The sequence below is a fragment of the Solea solea genome, chromosome 6 (assembly GCF_958295425.1).
Source record: "Solea solea chromosome 6, fSolSol10.1, whole genome shotgun sequence".
NCBI classification, from domain to species: domain Eukaryota; kingdom Metazoa; phylum Chordata; class Actinopteri; order Pleuronectiformes; family Soleidae; genus Solea; species Solea solea.
In genome coordinates this window covers 28,183,437-28,206,109 of record NC_081139.1, presented here as the reverse complement: position 1 = coordinate 28,206,109, position 22,673 = coordinate 28,183,437, and the positions used below count along the sequence as shown (strand labels likewise).

The following is a 22,673-nucleotide window of genomic DNA, read 5'->3' as shown; positions in this document are numbered from 1 at the left end:
CACATTCATATTTTTATGTCTTATCTTGTTTTCTCTTCACAATTTTTTAATTTTTACACAAAGTAAACAGTACCGTGAGGGGGCGGGGCCTCATTGCCAGTGAGTGAGGGGGCGGGGCCTCATTGCCAGTGAGTGAGGGGGCGGGGCCTCACAGTAGCAAGTTTATGGATCACTGATTAGTGAGATGAGTCAAAGGTCTAAGACACAAACAAGGAAACACCTGCAGACATCACTGACACCTGAACGCCTCGTCTCTACCCGAACGCCTCGCCTGTACCCGAACTCCTCGCTTGTACCCGAACGCCTCGTCTGCAACTGAACGCCTCGCCTGTAACTGAACGCCTCGTCTGTAACTGAACGCCTCGCCTGTAACTGAACGCCTTGTCTGAACCTGAACGCCTCTTCTGTAACTGAACGCCTCACCTGTAACTGAACGCCTCGTCTGAACCTGAAAGCCTCTTCTGTAACTGAACGCCTCTTCTGTAACTGAACGCCTCTTCTGTAACTGAACGCCTCATCTGTAACTGAACGCCTCGTCTAAACCTGAACGCCTCTTCTGTAACTGAACGCCTCTTCTGTAACTGAACGCCTCGTCTGAACCCAAACGCCACGTCTGAACGCCTGAACGCCTCGTCTGTGTCACAGGTGAGTGACAGAATGTTTCCATGGTGACTGGTGATGTCACTGTCAGATATGAGCACATTGCCATGGTTATTAGTCGTCACTCTGTGTTGCTTCTCCTCTAGGTGGCGCCCTGCTAGCACACCCACGCGATGTTGGGACAAACAGGAAGTGGATGTTTCAGATTTAAGAAGTGTCGTGTCATCTTTTCTCCTCTAGCTCCTCCCTCCGTCAATTACTCAGCAAGCAGTAGGAGCAGAAAGTATGGGGCGGAGCAGGGGGCGGGGCAGATGAGCTCAGTTCAGATTAACTGTGTTCTGAAGGTGAGACATGTCTTCATGTGAGTTGTCAAACTTCCTCTTGTCAAACTATTGATCTGAATGTCTGTTGCCAGGCCAACGAATACAGCCACACCTTCCTGAAAGGCCCCTCCTCCCATGGAATTCTGGGTTTCCATAGTAACATGTTGCTGTCCAACCACCCTGGTGAGGACCGTCGGAGCAGTGCCACCTGCCTGCCAAGCGGTGCGGTGCTGCTTGGAGTATTTGACGGCCACGCGGGGGCAGCGTGTGTTCACACGGTCAGTCAGAGGCTCTTTTATTACGTCACCGTGGCGATGCTGCCACTGAAGACGCTGGCCGAGATCGAACGGGCTGTGGAGGAGGAACGGGCTGTACCGCCTCTGCTGGAGTGGCACAAACACACACAGGACCACAGCTGTCCAGAAGGAGGAGCCACCTCCTTCCACAGCCTCCGCAACTACTGGCAGGAGCGTCTGGACGAAGGACTGGACCTGAATCTGGATCTGGACCAGGAGGAGGTAACCAGGCATCCTGACACATCATGCACCAGACCCTACATCTGAATAGGTCCACTGAAAACCCAGAACCAGACTCAGGTCCTGCATCAGATCTAAATGTCTGAGATCACGTAAGAAAACATGCGAGTAGCTGTAGGTTGGATACGGTCTTTGTGGGATGTGGTGTCATGCGTGACTGAAGCACATGACAGGATCTCATTACTGTAATAATGTTGCATTGTAACAATGACATTAAAGTTTGAATGCTTCGTCGTAGAAAATTACCCAAACCGTGCTACAGCTGTATGGGGGACACTAATGGCACTTTTCCACTTATAGCACAGCACGACTCTACACTGTTTGGGTCATTTTCCATTACTATATCTCCTCCTCCACGTGGGCGGAGTCATCACGTCTTTGTTCTCTGCTTGGCTGCAGGATGGTGACAGAGTGACATCAGCACTGACAAACGCCTTTCGTCGCCTTGACTACGACCTGTCTGTGGAGGCACAGGTCCACCTGTCTACACAGGTCCACCCGTCCATGTCCTCTCCCAGGTGAGTTCTCAGGTCGACCCCAGCATGAGTTTTGTTTTGTTGCCATGTTTGAATAGATCAGAATCATTTGAGTGACTTGATTTTACAAGTTATGGTGAAATTGTGATACTCTGTCCACAGACGGGCGTCTCTTACTGGGGAGGCATGGTCTCTATCTTCCCCCCTTCGGGTGGCACTGTCTGGCTGCACCGCCTGTGTCACTCACATCTCTGATGGCGTCCTGCACGTGGCAAACCTGGGTGACAGTCGGGCCGTCCTGGGCGTCCAAGAGCCAGATGGCCGCTGGTCAGCTGTCAGCCTCACCAACGATCACAACGCTCAGAACCCTGATGAGCTGCAACGGATCTTGGGAGAACACCCTCCGTCAGAGAGGAGGACGGTGGTGCGATACGACCGCCTGCTTGGCGTGCTGCTGCCCTTTAGGGCGTTTGGAGACATTCGCTTTAAGTGGAGCACAGAGATGCTGAATCAAGTTCACGAGACTCGACCAGACGTCCTGTCTGTGATTAGCGAGGCGGTTCGGACGCCGCCACATTACCTGACCCCGCCCTACCTGAGAGCCGAGCCGGAAGTTACTCAACACCACATCAGACCGTCTGACAAGTTTCTGATCCTGGCAACAGATGGACTCTGGGAGCTGATGCACCGACAGACCGCGGTCCAGCTGGTGGGAGAACAACTGACCGGTCAGAACCCAAAGACCTTTCCAGACAGGAAGTCCAGACAGAAAGTGTGGACGTTATCTTTGTAAAGTGCGGTTTGTCGTTACAGGTCTTCAGCAGCAGAGGCCAGTCATGCCTGGTGTGGGCATGACGCTCGGTGGCCTGCAGCGCCTCCTGCTGGAGAGGAGGGGCCGGGTAATATCGGAGCTGGAGGATCAGAATACTGCCACCCACCTGATCCGTCACGCCCTGGGGGATGATGGGTACGGAGCAGTGGCACCAAACCGCTTAGCCAAGATGTTGAGTCTGCCGTCAGAACTGGCCCGGCGGTACCGCGATGACATCACCATCACTGTGGTGCACCTGAACGAGCCCGACACCTGAACAACACCTGAACGAGCCAGATACCCGAATGACATCCTGAACAAGCCCGACACCTGAACAACACCTGAACGAGCCAGATACCTGAACGACATCCTGAATGAGCCCGACACCCGAACGACATCCTGAACAAGCCCGACACCTGAACGAGCCAGACACCCGAACGACATCCTGAACGAGCCAGACACCCGAACGACATCCTGAACGAGCCAGATACCCGAACAACATCCTGAACGAGCCAGATACCTGAACGACATCCTGAACGAGCCAGACACCCGAAGGACATCCTGAACGACATTCTGAACGAGCCCGACACCCAAATGAGCCTTGTCTCTCTAGACCAGGAGTCGCCAACCTTTTTGAGAGCGAGAGTTACCTGGAGGGTAGAGAGTAATATGGAGGACGACCATATTAACACACTACCAGCTGCTCGTGGGAACCATGTTTTGGTTCCAGTTTATACTTCAGGGTCAAAGTCTGACTCTAGTCTGAACATGCAAGAGAAATCGGACTATGAATCACTCAGTAACTGTTGCCATGACACCAAAGACAAAAATGGCTTATTTTAACAGGAAGTGAATCACTAACGATACAATAAAGTCCTTTATTTTTCTTTAATTCTAATTGTCATAGTTATGAATGAAACTGACCACATCATATTCCTTTATTGATCGCACACATGTTGCAGCAGACTAAATATAAAATAAGATCAAATATAGAACAATAATCAAAGATGTTTATTATGATGAGTGATCGAAAGTTCGTGTTTTTCTTTTAATACATTTTTAAATATTCATCTCATCTCTGACATTGAAATATAAACACATTCAAATTTGAATGTACTGATTAAAAATGTGGTGCATTGCATTGTGGGAGATGTTTTTCACCTTCAGTTGTGTTCGTCTTTCAACTGTGACGACAAGGACGAGGACAAACAGCTGTCAATCAAACACAGACGTGATAAGTCAATATTAACTGATAGAAGAGGACGTTGTTGATGTGTCCACACAATGAAAACGTGTCCAAATGTGACCAAACAACGAGAACGTATCCAAACAATGAAAACATGTCCAAACGTGTCCACACAATGAAAACGTGTCCAAACAAAGAAAACGTGTCCAAACGTGTCCACACAATGAAAACGTGTCCACACAATGAAAATGTGTCCAAAGAATGAAAACGTGTCCAAACAATGAGAACGTGTCTAAACAATGAAAACGTGTCCACACAATGAAAATGTGTCCAAACACGTCCACACAAGGAAAGCGTGTCCACACAAAGAAAGTGTCCACACAATGAAAACGTGTCCACATCAAAGCTTTTCTTTTACGTCATCTTTATTTTGTGAAGAAAAAGTAACTTCATTAATCTCTTGAGCTCAAACAAAGGTAAACGGCACCATCTAGTGATCAAAGTGTTGCAGTCAATAATATAAAAACTGCAACTCACTGGCTTTTTTATTTCCATGATGATGTCATCAGTCTGTTTAATATTAGATTCACTGTGATGTCATCACTTCCTCCTGTCAGCCAATCAGATGTCGTCCTGCTCCGCTCGCTCTCTGGAGGAAACCCATCTGCTGACCATCACTTCCTGTTCAAAGAAAAAACATGTCCAACATTAACCTCTGTGTGTGTGTGTTTGTGTGTGTGTGTGTGTTTGTTTGTTTGTGCGTGCGTATGTGTGCTACCTGAACTTTGAGCCTGCTCAGACAGTCAGGTGACTCTAGTTCCACCTCTGATAGGTCACTTGGATAGATGATGTAACACAACATCAGCTCCTGTAAAGTACATACACACTGTTCAGTGTCCTCAGTCAGGTGTGTCCACAGTCAGGTGTGTCCTCTTCAGTCCAGTTACCTTGGAGACGTTTGCCGTGATCCTGTTGAGAGCCGCCAGAGAACGCCACGAAAACGGACGCAGCGCTGTGTCCCTGAACGCATCATCAACACGCTCAACAACCACAGAGTAACTACAACGAGAGGGCGGGGCCAGAGTCAGGTGACAGAGACGGAGAGAGTGTGTGTGTGTGTGCATGCGTGTGTGTTACCTGGCATGGTAGAAAGGTGGGCCCTTCCTGTACAACACTGAAAACAAAGTTCAGTCAAACTGAGACGTTTACGACAATCGAACAACTGTACAACTGTGTGTGTGTGTGTGTGTCTTACTGAAGTCAACGCCATACTTGGCCCCACCCCCTCCTTTAGGGACCCACCCCTTACTGCGAAAGTGATGATAGGCTGCATATGAGCTGATAAAGTGAGGACACTGTGACTGGAACGTCCTCCACAGCTGGATGATTGACAGTGGCTCCTGAAAGAGAGGATAGAGGGACAGTTACCTGGTGCAGGTGGACAGACAGAGGGACGGTTACCTGGTGCAGGTGGACAAACAGAGGGACAGTTACCTGGTGCAGGTGGACAGACAGACAGCCCAGACTGTAGACCAGGAAAAAGGCCTGTGAGTTCAGAGAGACGAGGCAGGTGAGGACAGGTGAGGACAGGTCAAACTCTGATCGTCACATCAGTTTATTTATGAAACTAAAGGGACAGTTCAGGGTTATTTAAGAACTGTCCCTTTAAGCAGCAGTGTCTCGTACCTCCTCCACACTGAGCTGCAGATATTCTGATACTGAGACCGGATTGTGCCGCAGCTCCCGGACCTGCAGACCTGAACCAGATCTGGACTCAGAGTCAGTGGATCTCACATCCCCATCACAGTCCACCAGGACAAAACCAGGACCTGGAACCACAGGCTCTGGATCAGGATCAGAGTCAGAGCCAGAGTTAGAGCCAGGGTCAGGATCGGAGTCTGGGTCCTGGTCTGAACTGAGGTTCAGATCTTGTGATTCCAACCTGAGATTAGAAAATAAAGATCAGGTCAATTCACAGAAAACATTTATGATTTTAACTGTGGACAGAAAGAGGACAGACAGTGGACAAACAGAGGACAGACAGAGGACAGACAGTGGTTAGGGTCTCTCTCATCTGTCCCCCATTTTCCTTTCACCCCAGCCAGTCGAGGCAGATGCTGCACATGTGTGTTGGTTCTTCTCTCCACTGCCCCCTAGTGTTTGCTTGTTGTGTGACCTGAGATCATATTTGTTATGATTTCACGCTTTACAAATAACATTGAATTGTGGACAGAGAGTGATTCACCGATTCATTGATTCACTCACTGATTCACTGATTCGTCGATTTACTGATTCACTGACTCACTGATTCATTGATTCACTGACTTGTCGATTCACTGATTCATGCGTCTGTGTGACGTCACCAGTTTAAAGATTCTCTGAAACACTGAACCTGCAGAATCTCTTGGCCTTTGGCTCAACCTCTGACCTCAGCCTCTTCGTGTGTGGACAGACTCCGCCTTCTGGTTGAGGTCCCTCCCTCCTCACATCCTCCGCCTCCACAGGCTGAGAGAGTTTGGTTAGGATTTGACTGACAGCCTCGTCATCCAATCCCTGAGCAGAGAGAGCTGCTCCTGCCCACTTCAGCCTCTCCTCATACCTGAGGAAGAGGACAGGATGTGATGTCATCATATGAACAGACAGGATGTGATGTCATCATATGAACAGACAGGCTGTGATGTCACTGACCTGGACTGTGAGACGACAGGTAAACACAAACCTTTGTGTTCTGTAAAAGAAATGGGAAACAGGTGATGTCAGTTGATTGGACCAAATCTTTGATGAGGTCACTGTGTGGGTGTGGTAACTGTGTGGGCGTGGTCACTGTGTGGGTGTGGACTCACGCTCCCATTGGTCAGAGATGCTGTGGTCTGGTCTTGCTCTGGACAGGATGCCTTTCCCAAAATAACCCTGAAGAACAAAAAGACCTGTTCACACTCAGACCTGGTTTAACTTCAACTGAGGTAAAGTGAATCAACTTAGACCTGGTTTGAGGTGATGTGGACTATCTCAGGCCTGGTTTAAGGTGATGTAAATTAACTCAGACCTGGTTTAAGGTGATGTGGACTATCTCAGACCTGATTTAAGGTGATGTGAATAAACTCAGACCTGGTTTAAGGTGATGTAGATGAACTCAGACCTGGTTTAAGGTGATGTGGATGAACTCATACCTTATTTAAGGTAATGTGGATGAACTCATACCTAATTTAAGATGATGTGGATTATCTCAGACCTGGTTTAAGGTGATGTGGACTATATCGGACCTGGTTTAAGGTGATGTGGACTATCTCAGACCTGATTTAAGGTGATGTGAATGAACTCAGACCTGGTTTAAGGTGATGTAGATGAACTCAGACCTGGTTTAAGGTGATGTGGATGAACTCATACCTGATTTAAGGTAATGTGGATGAACTCATACCTAATTTAAGATGATGTGGATTATCTCAGACCTGGTTTAAGGTGATGTGGACTATATCGGACCTGGTTTAAAGTGAGGTGGATTATCTCAGACCTGGTTTAAGGTGATGTGGACTATTTCAGACCTGGTTTAAGGTGATGTGGACTATCTCAGGCCTGGTTTAAGGTGATGTGGATAAACTCATACCTGATTTAAGGTAATGTGGATGAACTCATACCTAATTTAAGATGATGTGGATCATCTCAGACCTGGTTTAAGGTGATGTGGACTATATCGGACCTGGTTTAAGGTGATGTGGACTATATCGGACCTGGTTTAAGGTGATGTGGATTATTTCAGACCTGGTTTAAGGTGATGTGGATTATTTCAGACCTGGTTTAAGGTGATGTGGATGAACTCAGACCTGATTGTAGATCCTCTGGATGTGGTCTGGATTACGGACTAGCACGTGCTGGTTGATGAGCTCTGCCCTGAAGTCGCTCCTCTCCTCCGGGCTTTGAGTCACCGGCAGCGGGGCCTCGTACTCCTCATGAACACGGTTCCTCCTCCGCGGAGCCCGAAACTCCGCCAGCATGTCTGAGGATCAGCCGGGACCGGAACCTCCTGTGGTCCTCTGATCCGGAATGTTTATGTGGCTAAGAGGCTAAAGTGTTAGCTTCCTCTTCGATCACTGCGTTAACGCTAGTTGCCGCTAGTTATCGCTAATTATTGCTAGTTAACGCAAACTTTCTGGTCGGCTTTGTTTTGCTGTCGGACGCTACAGTGTCACAAAAATAAACGTCCGTGTGAAGACGCCACCTTCCCCCGTTTGTCACGTGTCTATGACGTCAGTAAAATCCATTCGGTCATCCATCTATCAATCAACCATCCATCGTCTATAACAACATAATTGTTTGTCTTTGTGAAAAAGAACCAAAGCAGCTGAAAGGAATTTACTGTGACTGTGAGAATGTGTGACTGTGAATGTGTTACTGTATGCATGTGTTACTGTATGAATGTATAAATGTGTGACTGTATGAATGTGTTACTGTGTGAATGTGTTACTGTATGAATGTGACTGTGTGAATGTATGAATGTGTTACTGTATGAATGTGTAAATGTATGAATGTGCGACTGTAAAATGTGTGTGTGAATGTGTTACTGTATGAATGTGTGAATGTATGAATGTGTGCCTGTACGAATGTGTGACTGTACGACTGTGTGAATGTGTTACTGTATGAATGTGTGACTGTTTGAATGTATGAATGTGTTATTGCGTGAATGTGTGACTGTGAATGTATGAATGTGTGACTTTACAAATGTGTCTGTGTGAATGTGTGACTGTATGAATGTGTCTGTGTGACTGTACGAATATGTGTCTGTGTGAATGTATGAATGTGTGACTGTACAAATGCGTCTGTGTGAATGTGTGACTTTACAAATGTGTTACTGTATGAATGTGACTGTGTGAATGTGTTACTGTATGAATGTGACTGCATGAATGTATGACTGTATGAATGTGTTACTGTACGAATGTGACTGCGTGAATGTGTGAAACATAAACAGCACTAGTTAAAGTTAGTAACTCAGATAATGGTCTAGTCTCTTGTCCTGTTAGATCTTCATCATTTATCATCTATTACAGAGACTGGAGCAGACTTGGATCACAGGTGCTGCTCTCTGCTGGTTTAAATCATACTTATCGTATAGATTCTAGTCTGTTCATGTTAATGATAAAGCCTCATTACAAACTAAAGTTAATTGTGGAGTTCCACAGGGCTCAGTGCTCGGGCCTATACTTTTGCTTCCTTTAGGAAACATTATTAGAAATAACAACAAATACTTTCATTGTGATGCAAATGACACACAGATATAGTTATCGATGATAAAAAAAAATCAGGTTGTCTCAGAGACATAAGTACTGGATCAACTGTAACTTTCTACTTTTAAACTTTTATACTCGGCCCTAAAAACCTCAGAGAAAAACTTTCCGACCACATTTTCACTTTAGATCACCCATTCAAAAGTATATGTTTGTTATAAGATAACTTTAATACAGTGAGAAAATCAAAGTACAAGTTAATCATTAAACTTCTTTATTTCTTTTTATTTGGTTTGTGATTTTGTCCAAACTTTGTGACATTAAATCTTACAAAGAAAATAACTGCTAACATTTAGGTTCATTTTTACAACATTCTTTGAATAAAAGACAAAAACAATGTTCAACTGGGATGATGATGACGAAGTCAACCATCTTCACTTCTTCTTCTTGAACCTGATGGAACAGAACAGAGCGTCGGCCATCTTGACTCTGTTTAACATGGACGACAAAACAGGAAGTAGACCTCACCTGGAACCGCCAGAAGACTTCCTGTTTAAACCGAGACGCTTCCTGTCAGCAAAGGATGGCCTGTGACAAGACACACACAGAGGTGAGACAGGTGTGCACAGAGGTGAGACAGGTGTGCACAGACAGACAGACAGACTCACCCTCCTCTGTAGTTCTTTAGAGCCTTCTTGCTTGTATTTGTCAACTCTTTGTCAAACGCCGACTTCTTTCCTCCTTTTCCTGCTTTCTGATTGGCTGCTGCACAGACACACACACACACACACACACACGTCAAGTCCACATGTGTCCACAATACCAACAGGGGATGACATAACCATCAGTCTAGAACCTTGTTGGCCGGTCAGACAGACAGACAGACAGACAGACAGACTCAGGAATGAAATAGTTGTCTACACAGTGAGTGAATGGTTGTTTATCCCTGTGATGGACAGGTGACCCGTCCAGGGTGTGAAGCCGTCTTTCACCCTGTCACCCCGTGACGGCATGTGGAGGACAAAGTTTCTATAAACTCGACTCAAAGACAATATATCCACATAAGACTTTGATGTTTGACCTTTGGTCGGCGTCTCGTCCTCAGGCATCGCTCTCGCTCTCTTTGGTCGTCTCTCTCTCTTAGCCGCCCGCTCAGCAAACATCTGAGCCTTTAAGATCTCGAACTGAGCGCGCTCGTCACACTGAGGACACATCGGAGAGGACATCACAGAGGACATAAGAGAGGACATCACAGACAACATCAGAGAAAATCAAGTGTAGTTTAATTTAACCAACTTTATTTACTTGACCTCAACAGCTACAGCAGATGAGATCAGATTAATGTGATCTGTTTTTAAATCAGTGATTATTGATTTTACCGTCAGATCCTTCTTCTTGCTGTCCTTCACAAACTTCTTTCTCTTCTTCTTCCCTCGGAGAGCGAGATCATAATCCTGCAGAGCCTGAGACACTGCGAGACAACATGAGACAACGGAGACAACATGAGAGACAACGGCGACAACATGAGAGACAACGGAGACAACATGAGAGACAACATGAAAGACAACGGAGACAACATGAGAGACAACAAATACAACATGAAAGACAACATGAGAAACAACAAAGACAACATGAGAAACAACAAAGACAAGATGAGAGACAACAGAGACAAGATGAGAGACAACAAAGACAACATGAGTAAACATGTCTCTGTGAAGACATAAATTTCAACTCACTGCGACTCTGTTTTCTTTCCTGCTGAGTCTGAAACCAATCTCTTTGTGATTGAAAGGAAGAGGCGGAGCCATCCAGACGCTTCTGAGCCACATTCAACTAAAGACAGGAAATAAAAGAAATCACCACTGGATTTTGACGTCATAATATTATGAAGCCAGACTATGATATAACGTATGTCATATGTTCAGGTTTGTCTCGTGTGTTCAGGTTTGTCCACCTTTGCCTCAGACGCAGCCAGTTCTCTTTCTTCTCTCTCCAGCTTTGTCACAGCATCAACGTCTTTCTCCAGTTTACCGATGAGATCTCTGAACTTCAGGACGACATCTGGGACAGAGACACAGTGAGGTCAAAGACACAGTGAGGACAGAGACACAGTGAGGTCAGAGACACAGTGAGGACAGAGACATGTTTTCAAGAAGCCTCTTAGATGAAAGTTGAAACATCTTAAACTTAACTCAAGCAAGTCAACCTACAGCTAACTAGTGACAATGACCAGGATCTCTGAATTAACCAGTCTCAGGTGAACTACCCACAGAGGACAGACTCAGGTGTGTGTACCTGGTGGCAGGACTCGAGCCTTCACGCTGTTCTTGGCGGTCTTCACCACGTCCTTTAACATCTTCCTCTCCGACTCTCCGACCAAAGACACCGAGCGACCGGTGCGTCCAGCCCTCGCTGTGCGTCCAACTCGATGGACGTAATGTTTGACGGTGGACGGCATGGTGAAATTTATCACCTGAGACGAGAGTTCAACGTTCAGTCACATGTGGTGACTCCACAGTATCTCCACAAGAACCTAGGAATCCACAGGACCATGACTCACTGTTTTTACTCCATCAATGTCCAAACCTCTCGCTGCAACATCCGTCGCCACCAGGATGTCAATCTGTTCATCTTTAAAACGTCTGAAAAACAATGACAATGAGGTCAGAACATTCCTGAGGTTCTCCAGTCTCTGGTTCTGTGTGTATAAACCTGAGGTTCTCCAGTCTCTGGTTCTGTGTGTATGAACCAGAGGTTCTTTGTACCTGAGGTTCTCCAGTCTCTGGTTCTGGCTCAGTTCTCCATGCAGTTCCCCGACCTTCAGTCCCATCAGACCCAGCAGGATGTGCAGTCTGTGAGCTTGTTTCCTCGTCTGAGTGAACACCATCACATGATCCTGGAACGTCCGGGTCAGCAGAGCTACCACAACAACACAATAAGAACAAATAACAGAAACAACAATCATCTTTCCGTACTCACTATTCTGAGTAGCCTGATGACTCAGTAGCCTGATGACTCAGTAGTCTGATTACTCAGTAGTCTGATTACTCACCTGCCACCACAGCCTCTCTGTCTCCTTCTCTGTTCGGTCGGATTCTGACAAACTCTTGTCTCAGGAACGGAGCCACGTCAGTGTTGCTGTTGACAAAGATCCTGATCGGCTGCTTCAGCGAAACCGCTGCCAGGTCCTTGACCTGGAATACAGGTCATATGACACTCTTAAAAACCAGTCACATGACACATCCTGGAGATACAAGTGGTACAACTGTGAGTTGAGCGTGTACCTCGTCTGTCATGGTGGCAGAGAACAACATGGTCTGTCTGTTGTAGGAGCACAACCTGATGATCTCCTTCATCTGCTCCTCAAAGTACTCATCCAGCATCCTGGTGAGGTCAGACAGACAGGTGAGGTCAGACAGACAGACAGGCGACTGTTATGCCTCCTTGCCTGCAGGTGTCAGTGTTTACCTGTCAGCCTCGTCCAGAATCAAGATCTCGATGTGCGTGAGCTCGAAGCTCGGAGTGTTGTGGAGGTGATCGATCAGTCGACCTGGTGTAGCAATCAGGATATCTGGCCCCGCCCTCAAAGCTACTTCCTGAGACTTCAGGTCCAAGCCACCTAGAGTTAAACCAAAGCAGGTCACCTAAGAACCCAAGTCCAGTAGGGCTGTAAAGTCCCAGTCAACTGGTCGGTTTATGAGTCCATACATTCTGGTTCGACTCAAATTCTGATTGGTCGACTTTTTGCCGTGTTAATTTCATACAGTCCTACAGTGGAGGAATGTGCGAAGTGCTAATGGGGGTGTTTTCAGAGCACCTATATTTCACTGGTAACAGCTTGTCCAGCAGGGGATGGGGGTAGCTCAGTGGTTAAGAAGTTCAACTCCACCCCTGGCAGGTTGTACTCAATTCCCTTATAAGTGGCTTTGGATAAAAGTGTCTGCTAAATGACATGTAATGTAATGTAATGTAATGTAATGTGTCTTCAGAGAACACCAGAGAAAGTCCAGTGGTTCTTTTTAATGTTGAGCTACAGTCAGTCGTCCTCTAACATCCATGTCAAAGACATTTTCCAGCAAGTTTTCATATCACAGCTCAATTACTAACATGGTCATCATATGAAAATGCTAAGCTAACTTGTCTGTTTTGAGTTTAGAATTTGCATATTTTAATGTTTTAGTCAAATAATCGTTGACTGCAGCATCTGTTAGTGTGTGAGCCGTGAAGCTGAGCTCCTGTGTTCAGTGTGTGTATGTGTGTGTGAGGACATGCACGCACACACACTGAACAGTGAAATGACACAGTATATCTTCAGAATATCGGCGAGTCGATTTTGAGTTGAAATTTCAGGGCTTCAGTCGACCAACAATTAATAAACAATAAAGTCCAGAACCAAAAACAAGTCTGTCATAAACTCTCATACCAACAGTGAGACAAGTGGTGATGGAGGTGAACTGGGCAAGCTGGCGAGCCACAGAGTGAACCTGGATTCCCAATTCTCTGGTGGGAACAAGAACCAAGACCCGGGTCACCTGGGACATCCTGGGTTTATAAACCAAGCGCTCCAACACTGGAAGCATGAAGGCCGCCGTCTTCCCTAAGAGAAAAAAAATCTCAAGTTAGTTTATATGGTCCCAGCACCATGACCCGGTCCCAGTAGAACCTGGTTTACCTGTCCCAGTAGCAGCGCAGGCACACAGGTCTCTGCCCAGCAGACCGATCGGAACACAGGCCTTCTGGATGGGAGTGGGCTGCTTAAAGCCCAGAGCTGTGATGGCCTGTCGACATGTGACAGGAAGTCAACAACAAGAACAACAGGAAGTCAGCACCACCGCCCTCCAGTGGACTGTTACAGTTTTGCTACACTGGACTGAATAAATGGTCCAAGGATTAAACACTTCCATGTGACTAGTTAAGTTCAGGCCTGTACTTAGTGATCCAGCTGTGATTGGCTCACTGAGGAAACAGGTTAGTACCAGGACTGGTGAACATCAACCTATGATCCACTGATCTGTGGATCATTTGGTTTCAGGTGTTTTACCTTCAGGATGGGCCTGGACAGGTTCATGTCATCAAAGGTCAGCTGATCATCATACTGAGACGCGTCTTCATAGAACGACTCTGCGGCCTGAACACAGAGACAGTTGTTACCATGGTAACCAGACACAGCAACCTGTGAAGACATCATGTCCCATCATCACCTCCTCTGCAGTCTTCCTCTTCTTCCCTCGACGTTCCTTCTCTCTCAGGACGTCTAACAGGAAAAATAACTTTCCTTTAATATTTTGTCCTCAAAAGTCTTGAAAACAAACCTCTAACGATAACAATCCAAGCATTTGTTGATATTAACTCAGAGATAACTCGGAGATAACTCGCAGCTAACTAAGCGATAACTCAGAGATGACTCGCAGATAACTGGGAGATGACTCACAGCTAACTAAGAGATAACTCAGAGATAACTGGCCGATGACTCGGAGACAGCTCGGAAATAACTCGCAGATGACTGGGAGATGACGATCTACCAATTATGAAATGTTTTGTAAGAACAAACCACATTTATAAACATAGCTCAGGTCAAAAATAGCAGAATTCCCCTTTAAGTGACAATCACCACTCACTTACCTGATTTAGTGAGAATCTCCTCATCACTTGTATCAAACTCCTCCTCCTCCTCCTCATCATCATCCTCATCCTCCTCCTCCTCCTCATCATCTTCAGTGACCTTCACAGGTTGCTCTTCATTGTCCTCCTGGTTCTTCTCTGCAGCAGCGTCACCAACATCGGTCTGAGACAACTTCTCCTATGGACCAAAACAAATGTCACCTCAGCACAGGAAGTAGCACCTGGCCGCACAGGAAGTAGATGCTCAGCACGTACCTCAGCTTTTCTCTTCTTCCTAATTTTGTCTATTTTCTGGTCCAGAGTTGTCGCACTTCTCTGAAAACACACAACACTTCCGTTACAGCCTAAGAGGATGACAGCGAGGGGCCGGGGCTACTTACCTGACATACACACACCTTGTTTTTAAGCTGTTTCATCACGTCCGCCATCACCCAGTCATCATCACGCTGCAGACAGTCTCGCTCTCCAAACAGAAAGTCACTGTTAAAGTCTCTCGACCTCGAAGGGTTCAACTTCTTTTTCCTCTTCAGAACAATTGGTGCTTCCTAACACACACACACACACACACACACACAGTTAAGTCTAAACGGTTTCACGTTGTTGTTGTTGTTTCCTACAGTGATTTAGAAACTGTGACATCACATGTAATTAATCACAAATATGATTTAAACCTCGTGACATTGGTTCCATTAAAGTGCATTCAGTGTTTGTATTTAAACAAACGTGTTTTCCTTCTGCGGATTCACCACACGGTGGTCAAGCGGTCAACATTCTTGCCTTTGCAGCAAGAAGACCCGGGTTCGTGACCCGGGTTGCTGACCCGGTCAGAACGAGGCTCGTTCAGCACCTACAGTAACCTCTAATGTTACAGATCACATCATATTTGTTCGTTTGTTTCCCGCTCTCACCTCGTTCTCGGACTCGCTGTCGGGTTCTTCCGGACTCTGGTCCTCGTCCCGAATGGTTCCGATTAAACCTAATTCTCCCAACATGGCGGACAAGAAATAAGACTTTAAAACGGGTTTAAAGTCGTTTACACGGTTCGTGAGCGCTCTAACTCACATACGCGTGCGCACACACGTGTTTACGGAAACAGGAAGTAAGTGTAGTTTGTTTCCGGGTCACAATGTCACGTGTTGTTTTCAAATACATGAAGATAAAACGAGGACAATGTAACCAGGTTTTTATTCAATATTTAAACAAAAACACAATTAAAATGAAATCAGTTCAAACGTAAAGATAAAAGAACATTAAAGATTATGAAACGGGATTATTCATTATAATAATAATGATCTGTGTGTGTGTGTGTCTGATGTGCGCACACACACAAGGACACATGAGGTGATTTTTTTTTTTTCCAATCTTCCAAGAAGATTTGAGTTTTTCCTGGAACCACACTGACGTCAACAAACTGCATACAGACACACGCACACACACGACAGAAGAGAGACCAGGACCAGATGTGGTCCTCACAAAGACACAAGAACCAGAAAACCCTCACACGGAATAAAGACAACACACACACACACACACACACACACACAGTGAGGAGTGCAGAGGAGGGGAATGGGGGAGGAGTCAGAGTCAGAGAGAGAGAGAGAGAGAGAGAGAGGGAGGGAGAGCAGACAGAGAAACAGAATTCATGAACCACAGGACCAGGACCAGGACCAGGTCTGAGCTGCTGCTGATCTGTGACTTAAAGGACAAGTACGTAATACTTCTTACACTGAAGGTGCTAACATGAGCTAACATGTCCTCTATCTCATCATGGACATGTCTCCTTCATCGTGGACATCTCCTCTTTGATTGTGGACATGTCTCCTTAATCGTGGACATGTCTCCATCATGGGCATGTCTCCTCTTTGATTGTGGACATGTCCCCTTCATCATGGACATGTCTCTTTCATTGTGGACATGTCTCTTTCATCGTGGACATGTCTCCTTCATGGACATGTCTCTTTCATAGTGGACATGTCTCTTTCATAGTGGACATGTCTCTTTTATCGTGGACATGTCTTAATTAAAAGTCTCTCACTGAGGATGAGCATGTTTTAAGCTCTGCCCACAGAACACACCTCCTTAGTTCATGTTAATGGATTCTGAAACAGCAGCAGAGGTCAGAGGTCACGCTGAGGTATTTTAATTAAAGGGTAGTAGTGTGTGTGTGTATGTGTCTGTCAGCGTGTGTGTGTGTCTGTGTGTGTGTGTGTGTGTGAGAAACAAAGGTTACTTCAGTTCATGTTGAAGAGGTTTTTTTAAACAGCCTGAGAAAGTTCAGCTGTGACCTCAATTTTCTGTTTACATCAGAGGACACTTGGACAGGAGAGATGGACAGTCTGTGGACTGTTGGACAGTCTGTGGACTGTCTGTTTCCTGTGTAAATATTAACGTGAATGATTCTTGTGTTTTCTAGGTTGTCATGTCTCTGTCCAGCATGTCTTCCTGTCTCTTGCTCCTCCTTCTTGTCTCCTTGGTGTCCTCCATGTTTGCTGCTGCTGAACCTGCTGGGTGTAAAATCCGTATCACTGACAGAGGACTGGACATGTGTGAGTACAGAGACCTGATCCTGCTTCACATGAGTCAGCACTGTGCCATCAGCGCCCCCTGTTGTATGTTTGTTTACAGTGAAGTTAGAGACTCAGAAGTTTGTTGAAGAGGAACTTAGTAACATCACAATGCCAGAGATGAAAGGCAGAGAAGGACGTTTCCAGTACACCATCACTGAGTATAAATACTTCATTAAATATATATATATATATCTATATGTGCATATGTGTGTATATATAGAGCGCTGAGCTGATTGTTGATGTGTGTCTGTCTTCAGTGTGAAGATCACTGAGCTGAATCTGACTCACTCGGACCTGAGATTCGTCCCTGAAGTTGGTTTGTTGTTCGATGTTCAGAACTCGTCCATCACACTGAGTTTTCACCGGCAGATTCTTTACTGGTTCTTGTGAGTTTTCCTGACAAAAGATAAACAATGACTCACACTCATAAACTCACTGTATGTCCACACCATTCATAAAAAGCTAAAAATATGTCTCGAATGCAGAATTCTTTCCAGTTTCCTTTCTTATCTTTAATATTTGCTTGTTTTATTTTGAAACTCCCATCTTGTCTTCACTTCCTGCCTCATGTGATCACCTGAAGTCATGTGTCATATCTTCATATCATAACTTTCTCATGTATATAGAAGTGATTGTGTTACACACACACAGCTTGAGTAACACTGTAAACATTAAGATTTCTTACTTTAATGACAGAAACGTTGTCACGCATGTGAAAGACGGCGTGTGCGTCGCTTCACTGCGTGTGTCTGACGATGATCTCATGTCAGTTATGATACAGGAAACATCAACGCGTCGGCTGAAGGCGTGAACATCAACACCGTCCTCAATCTGATCAGAGACGACCAAGGACGTCTGAAAATCAATAACATCACATGTGACGCCAAGATCAACAAAATGAGGGCAAAGTTCAGCGGAACGCTCGGGTAACACACTGACGTCATTCATATAGAAGCATCAGGTATGGTTGGGATTAACCTGGTTATGGTTGGGATTAACCCTAGTTATGTTTGGGATTAACCTGGTTATGGTTAATCTGGTTATGGTTGTGATTAACCCGGTTATGGCTGGGATTAACCTTGGTTATGGTTGTGATTAACCTGGTTATGGTTAGGATTAACCTGGTTATGATTGGGATTAACCCTGGTTATGTTTGGGATTAACCTGGTTATCTCACATTCACTCTCACATTCACTCACATTCACTCACATTCACTCACACGTTCAGTTTCTAATAATTATGGTTTTTCATCTTTTTTTCAGGAGAGTTTATGATTTTCTGGCCTCTTTTCTGACGACAGGGATGCGTTTCATCCTCAACCAAAAGGTCTGTCTCTCAGTCTGTCTGTCTGTCTGTGGTTCTGTGGTCTCAGTCTGTCTGTCTGTGGTTCTGTGGTCTCAGATCTCTCTGTCTCTCAGTCTGTCTGTCTGTTTCTGTGGTCTCAGATATGTCTGTCCCTCAGTCAGTCGTTCTGTGATCTCAGATCTGTCTGTCTCTCAGTCAGTCTGTCTGTCTGTGGTTCTGTGGTCTCAGATCTGTCCTGCGCTGGATCATGCTGCCTTGGTTCATGTGAACTCGATGTTGGAGACGATTCCTGTGAAAACTGACGTCGATCAGTTTATTGGGATTGATTATTCCCTGATCGATGATCCAGTGGTGACGTCCAGGAGCCTCGACATGAACTTCAGGGTCAGAGACTTCATGATCATCATCATCATCATCATCATCATCCTTTCATGGCAATGAACATGTGTGTTTGTGTGTGTGCACAGGGGATGTTTTTTGACCTCAGTCACCATGGCGACACATTGGTAAACAGTGCCGTTGAGCCAGTGATCAGCAGCTACGACAGAATGGTTTATCTCGCTCTGTCCGAGTTCTTCTTCGACAGTGCGATGTTCTCGTACTACAGAGCCGGAATCTTCCAGATGAACATCATCAATGAGAAGGTCACACACACACACATGTACAACAAAACAACAACAAATACAGAGGCCACACCCCCATAGAGTCGTGACATGTGTTTTTTTCCAGATGTCCAAAGATCTGGAGATGCTGCTGAGAACCACGTACTTTGGAACCATCATGATGATGGTGAGTGAAAACACAGTGGGGACACAGTGGAGACACAGTGGAAACACAGTGGAAACACAGTGGGGACACAGTGGAGACACAGTGGAAACACAGTGGAAACACAGTGGGGACACAGTGGAGACACAGTGGAGACACAGTGGGGACACAGTGGAGACACAGTGGGGACACAGTGGGGACACAGTGGAGACACAGTGGAAACACAGTGGGGACACAGTGGAGACACAGTGGGGACACAGTGGAGACACAGTGGGGACGCAGTGGGGACGCAGTGGGGACACAGTGGAGACACAGTGGAAACACAGTGGAGACACAGTGGAAACACAGTGGGGACACAGTGGGGACACAGTGATGTCATGTGCAGTACTGTTATGAGTGTACTTGTGTTCTCCTGGTGCATCATGGGTAGAATCCAGCTCTGGTGGACGCTCCGTTCTCGCTGCAGCTCGACGTTAACGCTCCTCCAAAAACTCACATTAAAACATCAGGAGCAACAGTTGATGTCACGGCTGTTGTCAAGGTGATGGTTCTGCCCCCAGGGCAAGCTGCTGTCCAGCTGAGCAGCATGACCATGGTACACACACACACACACACACGCACACACATGCACACACATGCACACACATGCACACACACACACACTCTTTAATGCAGATTTTCTTGTTTTTTTTCTTCATCAGCAAACAAAATTTAATGCAAAAGTTTCAATGAAAGGAAAAAGACTGGCTGTTCATGCTGATCTACGCAGGTAACACACACACACACACACGCGCGCACACACACACGCGCGCACACACTTACACACAAACACGTTTTTTTCTTTCTTTCAGGTTTAAAATCTTCTCTAATCAGTCGGCACTGGAGTCTCTGGCTGTGAGTACCTGTCTGTCTGCCTCACCTATCTGTCTCTCACATCTGTCTGTCTCTCTCTCACCTGTCTGTCTATCTGACCTGTCTGCCTGCCTCACCTGTCCGTCTCATCTGTCTGTCTGTCTCTCTCACACCTGTCTGTGTCTCTCACTTGTCTGTCTCTCAGCTCATTCCTCTCCAGGCTCCTCTGAAGACGATGCTTCAAATGTCAGTGGTTCCTTTGATCAACAGTAAGAATTTCATTTTACATTTATACAAGAATCTGATCACACTGAATCTGAATCTGATCACTCAGAATCTGATCACTCGGAATCTGAATCTGATCACACTGAATCAGAATCTGATCACACTGAATCTGAATCTGATCACTCAGAATCTGATCACTCGGAATCTGAATCTGATCACACTGAATCTGATCACACTGAATCTGAATCTGATCACACTGAATCTGATCATACTGAATAGGAATCTGATCACACTGAATCTGATCACACTGAATTTGAATCTGATCACAGTGAATCTGATCACAGTGAATCTGATCACAGTGAATCTGATCACAGTGAATCTGATCACAGTGAATCTGAATCTGATCACTCGGAATCTGAATCTGATCACACTGAATCTGATCACACTGAATCTGAATCTGATCACTCAGAATCTGATCACTCGGAATCTGAATCTGATCACACTGAATCAGAATCTGATCACACTGAATCTGAATCTGATCACTCAGAATCTGATCACTCGGAATCTGAATCTGATCACACTGAATCTGATCACACTGAATCTGAATCTGATCACACTGAATCTGATCATACTGAATAGGAATCTGATCACACTGAATCTGATCACACTGAATTTGAATCTGATCACAGTGAATCTGATCACAGTGAATCTGATCACAGTGAATCTGATCACAGTGAATCTGATCACAGTGAATCTGAATCTGATCACTCGGAATCTGAATCTGATCACACTGAATCTGATCACACTGAATCTGAATCTGATCACTCAGAATCTGATCACTCGGAATCTGAATCTGATCACACTGAATCTGAATCTGATCACACTGAATCTGATCATACTGAATTTTATCACACTGAATCTGATCACTCGGAATCTGAATCTGATCACACTGAATCTGATCACACTGAATCTGATCATACTGAATTTTATCACACTGAATCGCAATCTGATCACACTGAATCTGATCACAGTGAATTTGAATCTGATCACACTGAATCTGATCACAGTGAATTTGAATCTGATCACTCGGAATCTGAATTTTATCACACTGAATCTGATCACACTGAATTTGAATCTGATCACACTGAATCTGAATCTGATCACACTGAATCTGATCACTCGGAATCTGAATCTGATCACACTGAATCTGAATCTGATCATACTGAATCTGATCACACTGAATTTTATCACACTGAATCTGAATCTGATCACACTGAATCTGATCACAGTGAATTTGAATCTGATCACACTGAATCTGATCACACTGAATTTTATCACACTGAATCTGAATCTGATCACACTGAATCTGATCACACTGAATCTGAATCTGATCACACTGAATCTGATCATACTGAATTTTATCACACTGAATCTGATCACTCGGAATCTGAATCTGATCACACTGAATCTGATCACTCGGAATCTGAATCTGATCACACTGAATCTGAATCTGATCACACTGAATTTTATCACACTGAATCTGAATCTGATCACACTGAATATGTGTGTGTGTATTCAGACTGGACTAAGAGAGGAGTTCAGATCCCGTTGGCTGATGGGATGGATTTCATTGAGGAGGTGGTTGAATATCACAATGTAAGTCTGTTCAGTGTTATAGGAATAATATGTTTTATATTATGTTATATTCATTTACAATATTTTTGTATTTTGTTAGTTTGTGCAGTTTCAATAGATACGTGTGTGTGTGTGTGTGTGTGTGTTCATTTAGGGTTTCATCGTGATCGGAGCAAATCTGCACTTCAGCAAAGGATTAAGAGAAATGATCTCAGGAAACAGCACCGTCTAACACACACACACATACACACACAGACACGCAGAGACACACATACACACACACCTCTGACAGTATGGTTGCTATGACAACCCCACTTTCATAACTGATCAGCACAAAAATCAAACAGGATCAATATCTATATTAGAGTAAATACACACTGATAAAACTGTTTATGGTCTGTACTGTAACCATGGCAACAGGACGACTTATGTTTGTGTTCAAATCTAATAAATCTAAACATTGTGATCATAACGTTAATGTTAGTCTGTGTTTGTTCTTCAACGTCACAATTCAAAGATGTTTTGACACTGGGAGACAGTTCTGTATGTAA

At 45.2% G+C, this 22,673-nt stretch overlaps 4 protein-coding genes across 8 annotated transcripts; 2 read left to right on the top strand and 2 right to left on the bottom strand.

Annotated features, from left to right (window-relative positions):
- Positions 1-132: 132 nt before the first annotated feature.
- Positions 133-3,887, top strand: LOC131460504 (pyruvate dehydrogenase [acetyl-transferring]-phosphatase 1, mitochondrial-like). 2 transcript variants are annotated; one of them, XM_058631070.1, is made up of 6 exons: positions 133-645; positions 841-944; positions 1,016-1,441; positions 1,859-1,977; positions 2,098-2,663; positions 2,749-3,887. In XM_058631070.1, exons 2-6 carry the CDS (start codon positions 912-914, stop codon positions 3,021-3,023), a joined length of 1,419 nt encoding a protein of 472 aa, XP_058487053.1. In that variant the 5' UTR covers positions 133-645; positions 841-911; the 3' UTR covers positions 3,024-3,887. The 2 variants fall into 2 exon arrangements, with proteins under 2 accessions (XP_058487053.1, XP_058487052.1); XM_058631069.1 differs by having other exon boundaries at positions 747-944.
- A 452-nt stretch (positions 3,888-4,339) lies between these two features.
- On the bottom strand, positions 4,340-8,168 carry tsen2 (TSEN2 tRNA splicing endonuclease subunit). 2 transcript variants are annotated; one of them, XM_058631074.1, is made up of 11 exons: positions 7,754-8,168; positions 6,776-6,842; positions 6,621-6,660; positions 6,361-6,531; positions 5,619-5,874; positions 5,427-5,477; positions 5,188-5,332; positions 5,070-5,106; positions 4,880-4,991; positions 4,711-4,800; positions 4,340-4,613 (listed from the first exon to the last, which is right to left on the bottom strand). In XM_058631074.1, exons 1-11 carry the CDS (start codon positions 7,922-7,924, stop codon positions 4,554-4,556), a joined length of 1,200 nt encoding a protein of 399 aa, XP_058487057.1. In that variant the 5' UTR covers positions 7,925-8,168; the 3' UTR covers positions 4,340-4,553. The 2 variants fall into 2 exon arrangements, with proteins under 2 accessions (XP_058487057.1, XP_058487056.1); XM_058631073.1 differs by having other exon boundaries at positions 6,325-6,531; positions 7,754-8,167.
- On the top strand, positions 4,899-22,592 carry pltp (phospholipid transfer protein). 2 transcript variants are annotated; one of them, XM_058631072.1, is made up of 15 exons: positions 4,899-5,020; positions 17,187-17,319; positions 17,399-17,498; positions 17,598-17,726; positions 18,111-18,266; positions 18,603-18,666; positions 18,874-19,029; positions 19,113-19,289; positions 19,375-19,434; positions 19,841-20,005; positions 20,112-20,179; positions 20,262-20,304; positions 20,468-20,531; positions 22,067-22,143; positions 22,277-22,592. In XM_058631072.1, the coding sequence occupies exons 2-15, from the start codon at positions 17,193-17,195 to the stop codon at positions 22,352-22,354; spliced, it is 1,464 nt and encodes a 487-aa protein (XP_058487055.1). In that variant the 5' UTR covers positions 4,899-5,020; positions 17,187-17,192; the 3' UTR covers positions 22,355-22,592. The 2 variants fall into 2 exon arrangements, with proteins under 2 accessions (XP_058487055.1, XP_058487054.1); XM_058631071.1 differs by lacking the exon at positions 4,899-5,020 and adding an exon at positions 16,145-16,480.
- ddx27 (DEAD (Asp-Glu-Ala-Asp) box polypeptide 27) lies at positions 9,409-15,886 on the bottom strand. 2 transcript variants are annotated; one of them, XM_058631066.1, is made up of 21 exons: positions 15,682-15,886; positions 15,169-15,318; positions 15,029-15,088; positions 14,774-14,951; positions 14,353-14,405; positions 14,193-14,279; positions 13,824-13,929; positions 13,575-13,748; positions 12,620-12,770; positions 12,436-12,535; positions 12,204-12,345; positions 11,917-12,070; positions 11,712-11,793; positions 11,447-11,624; positions 11,106-11,212; positions 10,888-10,984; positions 10,531-10,622; positions 10,233-10,353; positions 9,820-9,916; positions 9,680-9,739; positions 9,409-9,604 (listed from the first exon to the last, which is right to left on the bottom strand). In XM_058631066.1, exons 1-21 carry the CDS (start codon positions 15,763-15,765, stop codon positions 9,586-9,588), a joined length of 2,292 nt encoding a protein of 763 aa, XP_058487049.1. In that variant the 5' UTR covers positions 15,766-15,886; the 3' UTR covers positions 9,409-9,585. The 2 variants fall into 2 exon arrangements, with proteins under 2 accessions (XP_058487049.1, XP_058487050.1); XM_058631067.1 differs by having other exon boundaries at positions 9,820-9,913.
- Positions 22,593-22,673: the final 81 nt, after the last annotated feature.